Source organism: Myotis brandtii, unplaced genomic scaffold (assembly GCF_000412655.1).
Source record: "Myotis brandtii unplaced genomic scaffold, ASM41265v1 scaffold57, whole genome shotgun sequence".
Classification (NCBI taxonomy): Eukaryota; Metazoa; Chordata; class Mammalia; order Chiroptera; family Vespertilionidae; genus Myotis; species Myotis brandtii.
Genome location: NW_005370133.1, coordinates 640,382 through 648,432, shown reverse-complemented (window position 1 = coordinate 648,432; position 8,051 = coordinate 640,382). Strand labels below are relative to the sequence as shown.

The 8,051-nt window shown below is 61.0% G+C and overlaps 1 protein-coding gene across 4 annotated transcripts in view; it reads left to right on the top strand.

Moving 5' to 3' along the window:
- GLIS1 (GLIS family zinc finger 1) overlaps window positions 1-8,051 on the top strand; it is a 236,541-nt gene that overhangs the window by 225,347 nt on the left and 3,143 nt on the right. For all 4 annotated transcript variants that reach the window (XM_005878649.2, XM_014549791.1, XM_014549790.1 and 1 more), the window contains 2 exons: window positions 3,018-3,171; window positions 7,419-7,597. In XM_005878649.2, coding sequence (XP_005878711.1) covers window positions 3,018-3,171; window positions 7,419-7,597 — 333 coding nt within the window. The remainder of the gene's footprint in view (window positions 1-3,017; window positions 3,172-7,418; window positions 7,598-8,051) is intronic.

The following is an 8,051-nucleotide window of genomic DNA, read 5'->3' as shown; positions in this document are numbered from 1 at the left end:
GGGACAGCTCACGGGGACAGCTCAGGGTGGGTCCCTCCCTCCTCCCTCCTCCCCCTGCCCGGGCTGCTTCTCACAGGGTCAGGGTTGCTAAAACAGCAGGACAAGAAGGGACAGTAGGGGGTGACCCAGCCCAGGGATGAAGGCTTACATCTCCAGTGCCAGCTCCCTACAGCGGGCAATGACTGCGGGAAGCTCAGTGTTGAGAGGGTTCTGAGGCTCAGCAGGAAAGAGGGCTGTGGCTGAGGAGCGGTAGCTTCCTGCATTCCCATCGTTTTCACCCTGGGAGCACTCAGGCCATCGGAGACCTTAGCAGGCCCAGAGGGGAAGCTGCTGCTCCCGGAGGCCAGCCCAGGGCCAGCAGTGACCGTCTCTCGAGCACTTGGCTGCTCCAGTCACTTTGCAGACGTCCTCTTGTTCAGTCCCCAGTGGGCCCATGATGCAGCCGAGAACAAGGTCACTGAGGGGCGCCACAGAGGAGCAGCACTGGGTGGCAGCAGCTGCCCAGGCCCGTCTGACAGCAAGTGAGCGTGCCTTCCCTGCCTGGGGCTGCAGGTCCCCCCACAGACCTGCTGTGATGACAAATGTGATCGCTTTTACAAACCCAACATGACTGACCATTTTATCATCGTCATTATTATCATTGTGGCTCACGGCGAATGAGAAACTATTTACTTATCCATCTCAGAGTAATGCACAGCCAGCATTTGCTGAGTCTGTGCAGGAGCTGTTCCAGGTACCACACACGCAAGTGTTAACCTACATCAACCTCAACGAGCACATGCTTCTTACAGCCTGAAGTGCGTTTGGGGAGAGGCCTGGCAAGCCCTGGCATCCCCACTCTCCCTGCCCATCACCATGCGCTTTCCTCTCCGGGTGAGGAAACAGCGCTTGTGAGGCCGAGCCACTTTTTGCTGAGGTCCCACCGCCAGCAAATGGCAGAGGCTGGGACGTAGGCCATCTGGTTGCAGGCTGTGCCCTTAACCAAACAGTCTGCCGCTTCGCCACACCTTGCCAAACTGAGCACCTAGTGTGTGCCAGGCCCCCTGCTGGTCCCTGACCTCGAGCAGCTTCTCGGGCAGCAGGGAGGGAGGGACCAGCCCGGCAAACCCAGGAGTCCTGGTCTCCTAAGCTCCGGCCCTGGGTTCTGCTGCGGCGCCCGGCAGATGCCTGAAGCACAGTTGGGAACAGATGTTAGGGCCAGAGGTTAAGCACTCACGGCTGATGATTGATGACGCTGATTTACAGCCTGAAGTGGTGCGTTTTGGGGAGAGGCCTGGCAGGCCCCATGGCGTCCCCACTCTCCCTGCCCATCACGAGGTGGTGATCCCCTCATTCCCACCCACTGTTCACATGTTCAACATGCCTCATTCAGGAGCTCGTCCTCAGGAGGCGGGGCCACCAGGGACCTGGACCAAGGCCGGCAAAGGCTGGGGAAAGCAGGGGTCGTGTCAAGCAGTGCTCGGATGGAAGAGTCCCGAAGGGGGGTGAAGGCGAGGGAGGCGCTGGGGAGGGGGACATTGAATTTTCATTGTCTGACTATTGGAAGCTCCTGCGAGCTTGTCCCTCATCAGGAAGGACTGCAGCCTTCACGGGAAACCTTGGCGGCTTCGCTGGCAGGCTCTTTAGCAGACCCGGGCAGTGAGGACGTGAGAAGCATGAGGTCACCATGGCTGAGGGAGAGGGTGCAGGATTTATCAGGATTCTAGGCCTTCCAAGCTTTCAGGCCCCCAAATTGGTTCAAGATGGCAGCAAGAGTGGTGAGCGGAGCAGGGCCAAGCCAGCTCCATCCGCTGAATCCCCTCCAGGGCCTTCCTGGCCGAGCTGGGGAAGGAGGTGGGCAAGGGAGGCCATGGGTGGGTGGGTGGCATCGCTGCCACGGGAGCAGTGGTCGGGCAGGGGGGCAGGGGTAAGGTAAGGACAGGGGCCAAGAGGCAGAGGGCCCTCAGGAACCCATTCGGAGCCGGGCCTCCACAGTGCAGGAGGGTGCAGGATTTATCAGGATTCTAGGCCTTCCAAGCTTTCAGGCCCCCAAATTGGTTCAAGATGGCAGCAAGAGTGGTGAGCGGAGCAGGGCCAAGCCAGCTCCATCCGCTGAATCCCCTCCAGGGCCTTCCTGGCCGAGCTGGGGAAGGAGGTGGGCAAGGGAGGCCATGGGTGGGTGGGTGGCATCGCTGCCACGGGAGCAGCGGTCCCTCAGACGGGCAGGGGTAAGGTAAGGATGGGCCAAGAGGCAGAGGGCCCTCAGGAACCCATTCGGAGCCGGGCCTCAGCCAGCCCACAGTGCAGCCTGGACCAGAGGCATCCCCGCCAGAACCTGAGCTGCAGCCAGGCATTGCCTGCCCCTGGCTTTAAATGGACTTCTTGGTGGGAGACCTGGTGAGCAGTATCCAGCCTGCTCACCCATCCGTGGCCCCCAGGCCAGCCTGCCGTCAGCTAGCACAGCGTCTCTTTGGAAGAACGCCTCACACCGGACATCCGGGTTCTGCTCCCACATCTCCGGGATGATGGGTAGTTCACTTTCCCAAAGGTAGTCCATTGCCTCATAGCAGCTTGGCCCGTAGAAGGTACGGCCACGCCCTGAGCTACAGTCTGCTTCTCTCCAGTCCAGGAGCCCTGTTCTGCTGCTGGGGCTACAGATACACAGAGCAAGTGCCTTCTCTCCCAGAATAGCTGGAGGTTGGAGGCAGCCGCTCCACACTGTCCTCCTGTCCCAATAGACACACACACACACACACACACACACACACGGGCGGGCCGCCCAGGCCTCTGACAGCCCTTGTCAGGCCTCTGCTCCAGGGTAGGCCTCAGCTCCGTGCACAGCCCTTCAAGAAGCCAGGGCATGAGCAAAGCAGAGTGGACCCATCCTCTCCTTGTTTGGGCCCCTAACCTATGGCCACAACCTTGCTGGTTCCCTTCTTGTCTTTCTCTCTCCATAAGCAGGCGCACAGCTCCTGGTCGTCCACAGCCGTCTCGAGGGAGCGGCCGAAGCCCAGCGGTATTTGTTTGCTTCCCTGCAGGCGTGTATCCTGGCTCCGTCACCCCCCATGATGGGCTCGCACCAGGCCTTCTGCCCCCCACGCACGATGTCCCTTCCAGGCACCACCCACTGGAAGCCACCACCAGTTCCCACCATCTGTCCCCCCTGCCCACGGCTGAGAGCACCAGGGATGGGTATGTACAGCAAGCCCGCCCTCCTCCGAGGTGGCCAGCGGCACCTGCATGGGAGGCAGGTGAGGGCAGGCGTCCCTCACACCACATGGTTGTTACTGATAGGAAATAGCCAACGCTTAGGCAGCCCTCACTATGTACTACGTCAAACTCGGTCCGGGCATGATCTCCCCGGCGTCTCACAGGAGCCCTCCCAGGTCGGTGGAATGGCACCTGGGCTTCTTGAGGCCTCGCCCTATGCACACCCTCCTCTCCCGTGGGGTGTCCTGCCTCCGGCTGCCACGCCCACACCCAGGCCTCCTTGGGAGCCTTACTCGGTTTCCCTCTGGCTCACACTGTGCACTTGGCGAGCAGACTGCCCACCGCCCACTCCTAGATGCCCACTGGGCCTCGCCCCCACTCTGGACGGTGCAGCTGGGACCCGTTGCAGGTCCTGCCAGGCTGTCCAGGAGCCCTCACGGCAGGGTCACTGCAGGGAGGGGCGGCCTCTTCCTGCAGTCAGTGCGGTTCCCCTGTGGCCACTTAATTGGCTGGAAATGGTGAATGTGCTAATTGCTGGCCTCCAATGCTGCCAAAATCTGCTTTCCTTGCCCTGCCTCCTGCCTCCCGGCCACTTTCACTTACCTCCAGCAGGAACTGATCGAACTGTCCCCCAGGGCCCGCTCCAGAGCCTTCCTCCTCCCCGTCCTTGCTCCCCAAGGCCGCAGTCTTGGCCGACTTGTGCCTGGGCTGACCTGGCTTTATCACCAGGGCTCCTCCTGCTACTGACTCACCCTTTTATTCTAAGTCCACATAAGCCCTGGGTGTGGGCAGGCCCTGCGCCACCAGCCCCAGCCCTGGGGAAGCTCCGTGAGGAGGGGTCAGGACAGGCCTGCAGAGATTGGCCACACAGACATGTGCTTGAGGGAAGGAGGAGAAGGCCCGGAGGAGAGCCCAGTGCGGTGGGGGAGGCTGGCCGGAAGGCTTCCTGGAGGTGATGCTCAGCCGGGCCTCCAGGTTACGTAGGAGCTGGCTGAGTGGAGAGGTTGGGGGAAGGAGCAGCAGGAGCGAAGGCCACGCGTGGTGAGAGCCTGGTGTGTCCTGGGACACGGATCTTCGTGGGCTGACAGGCTCGGGAGAGAGGTCACGGGGTGGCGGACACTGTGATGGGTGCTGAGCAGTGAGTGGTCAGGTCTGGGGATGAGAAGGCGAGGCCTGCAGCGTGAGCCTGGGTGCCGGAGCAGCATCGGGGGTGGGTGATAGCAGTCTGAGCGGGGCTGTGGGTGGGAGGAAGAAGCGCCGGAGGCATCAGTGACCTAGAAGAAGCAGGATTTAGGGCAACTCTGGCTGGTGGAAAGAAGGGGGGCCATCGGAGGAGCCCCCAAGGGGCAGAGGTGCTGCACATGGAGCCAGGGCAGACTGTGGTGGCGAGGGCACGGACAGCCACAGGGAGGCAGCCTGACAGGGCCCGAGGGGCACCCAGAAAAGCAAGCCCTGCCGGAGCCTGAGTTCTTCTCTGTGAAGGGAGCCTTCGGTCCCTCCTGGGGGAAGGGCGAGACCCCTGCATGTGCTGACACCGTATGTGTCACCCAGCACAGCGTCCAGGACACCAGCCCCACCCCCGGCGCGGGCCACCTGCTCACCCACCAGCCAGCCCCAAGCATCTCCAGCCAAAGCAAAATAAACCAGAGGCTCTCCTTAATTCTGCAGTGCCGTTCATCTCTGGGCACGTGCGCTCTGCTCTGCCTCATCCGTCACCTGCTTGCCGCCTGCCCGCGTAAGTGCCCGTCAGGAATTCCTGCAATGGAGGCAGAGTGATGACAAGCCCGAGACGGACCCCCGGCTCGCTCGCCCACCCCTCCGGCTGCGGCTGCGGGAGGGGGCCCTCAGCCCGACACCAGGCCCAGCCCGGCCTGAATGGGTTTCTTTTTCCAGCCCCGAGAGGAGGTGGGGGCAGGCCTGCAGCCTCCCCTTCCTGCCAAAGTCAACAGGGAAGGCCGCTCGCGGCTCCCTGGGGTTTGCTGGGACGTTTAAAGGGCCTGACAGAATTATCTGATTCACTCGGAAATATGCTGAGAGGGCCTGACTTCATGACCAAATTTATTTATTCTGGCTCAGGGAGGACGCCGAATAGGGTGGTATTTTACCCCGGCCCCGTACGAGGTATGAAGCCCTGCGTCTGCCAGGCCAGTGAGGTTTTATATTAATTTTTATAGGTTCCAATTGGAGTGAAAATATTTGATTTAGGAGTCATCTGCATGACTCAGAAGAGGAGCTCCAGATGATCTGTTTCCTTTTAAAGGGTTCAGGTGGAGCCGCGTAACCGCAGTCTTCGCGTCTGCTGCGGAGAGAGCCGCGTTCTGTTTAATTTCACTGGCTGTGAAGGTGGCAAATGTGGGTTTATGGCAGGTGTGAGGCAGGAAACACAAACTTTGGGAATGCATGTTTGTTCCCCTTTGGATCTGGCTCTCCGTAATTCTGCAGTGCCGTTCATCTCTGGGTTTTGTGGCTGAGCAATTCAGAAACGCGTTTGTGAGTGTTTGTCAGCTGTTTGCTGCGTGCCAGGCCCAGGGCTGAGCGCCGGGGACAGAGGACGGGGGCCTGGCCCTCCCGCAGGAGGGGGCCAGCGGGAAATCAGGGGAGAGCCCGAGTGTGGGTACCAGGCTGGGGTGGGCATCAGGCAGACGGGCCCCACCCTGCTGGCCACACCTCGGCCCCGTCTCAGCCTGGAGAACCGGTGAGGAGGGCACACAGCTGGCGCACACCCTCACAGTTTATGGAGCAGAGTGGGAGACCCGGGCCCCCTGCTGGCCCTGTGAGACAGGCCTAACAATATTCACGCAGTCGATGATGACAGTTCCTTCATGGGGCCTTGATGAGGGTCCAGTTCATTAACAGGAGGAGGCTGAAGTGTCCCTGCAGGGTGTCAGGTGCTGGGCTGGGGACCCGGCGAGTGCGGAGGCCACCCTGCTGCTGCCCTCAGAGCACTCCCAGTGGTGGGCCCAGACACCGGAGTGGGGACGGCCAGTGGGGGTCAGGGGGGCGCAGTGATGGCTGGATGCCCCCACTGAAGGGAGCAGCTAGGACCTGGCAGAGCTGCAGACACGGAGCCACGGCCTCTCCCCAAACCCCTTCCCTGTTTGATGATGGTCCTGCTTCCTCAGAGGCACTCATCTGTCCCGCTAACACCCCGTGCCTGGAGGGTGGGCAGGCAGCACGTGATCCAGGAGAGATGCCAGGGACGGACACGAGGCCCTGAAAGCGGCGGGCAGGGGAATGAAGGCCACCTGCTGGTTTTCCTTCCCTCGTCTTGACAACAATGATGACTCACCGAGTGGCTGACAGTGTGCCTGCCATGGTCCTGCTGCTTTGCCTGCACTGCTTTATCCGTGTTACTTTCACCGTAACTACGTCAGTGCTGTGTGGCCAGACTCACCAGGCAACCTCTCTGGACCTTGTTTCTGATCTGTGAGGACACGAGGGGGAGGCGGAGGCTCAGTGAGTGGACTGTCCATGCCGTGGGGTGGCCTCCTGCTAAGGAACGGCCTAGGCCAGTGGTCGGCAAACTCATTAGTCAACAGAGCCAAATATCAACAGTACAACGATTGAAATTTCTTTTGAGAGCCAAATTTTTTAAACTTAAACTATATAGGTAGGTACATTGTTATTAACTTAATTAGAGTACTCCTAAGGCTTAGGAAGAGCCACACTCAAGGGGCCAAAGAGCCACATGTGGCTCTCGAGCCGCAGTTTGTCGACCACGGGCCTAGGCTTTCGCTGTGGCTGTTCCCGGACTCACGCTCCAGGCGCCGGAGCGGCACGCACAGCCAGTGTCGGGATGCAGCAGGGGAGGCTGGCATCAGCCCTGGGTCAGAGCGGCAGTCTGTCCTGCAGGGGACACAGCGACCCTGCGGGCAACCCCGGCTCAGAGACATCGGCCTCTTGCCCAAGGTCACGTGGCCAGTGAGAGCAGACGAGGCTTTAAACAGCTCTGTCGACTCCAGAGGTCGTGCTCCTCCTGTCAGTCCTAACACCAGGCAGCAGCTCTCCTTTCCTGACTCCTTTGGCTCTAATGCCTACAAGATCTAAAGTTTAATTCCAAATTGAACACAGTCAGAAATAACATCCTCCTCTTCTACCTATACTGTCACAAGGTCGAGCAGGCCAGCTAGTGAGCTCACCGTTGCTGGAGGGAAGCAAGCAGCAGTGACCATGCCTCTGGCCTCCACCCCTGAGCCCACCCTGCTCACAGCTGCCTCTGTTTCCTCCAGGTTGGGACCCGGCCTCCTCTCACCCATGGTCAGCCCACTGAAGGGGCTTGGGCCACCGCCGCTGCCACCGTCCTCCCAGAGCCATTCTCCGGGGGGCCAGCCCTTCCCCACGCTCCCCAGCAAGCCACCCTACCCGCCCTTCCAGAGCCCTCCACCCCCGCCTCTGCCCAGCCCCCAAGGTAAGCCCTGGCTGCGGCCTCTCCTGCCCACACGGACTCCTGCTAGGTGCCCAAGAGGATGGGACCCCGACCGGGGGGAGGCAGGTGGGCAACAGAGTGACAGCAGGCCCTGAGGCCTCACCGGAGAAGCCAGAGTCAGGGTCTCAACACGCGGACTCAGGGGCACTCCTGGAGGAAGTTTGTGCTGAGGGGTGGAAAACAGCTTGCTCATTGATAGGGCTCTCCCAGCAGGGGCAGCAGCATGGCCGTGGCAGGGAACAGCTGCTGCTGGAGTGATCTCAGGAGAAGGGTGAAGGGCCACAGCCCCTTCCGTCAGAGCACTCTCATCAGCCACCACAACTCCGGTGCAGCCATGAGGCCCTGTCGCCCACGCCCTCTGGCGCGGGCAGATCTGGCACCTCTCCACCCTGGGGCTCCCCGCTCTCAGTCACACCCATCATGCCTGTTCAGGAAG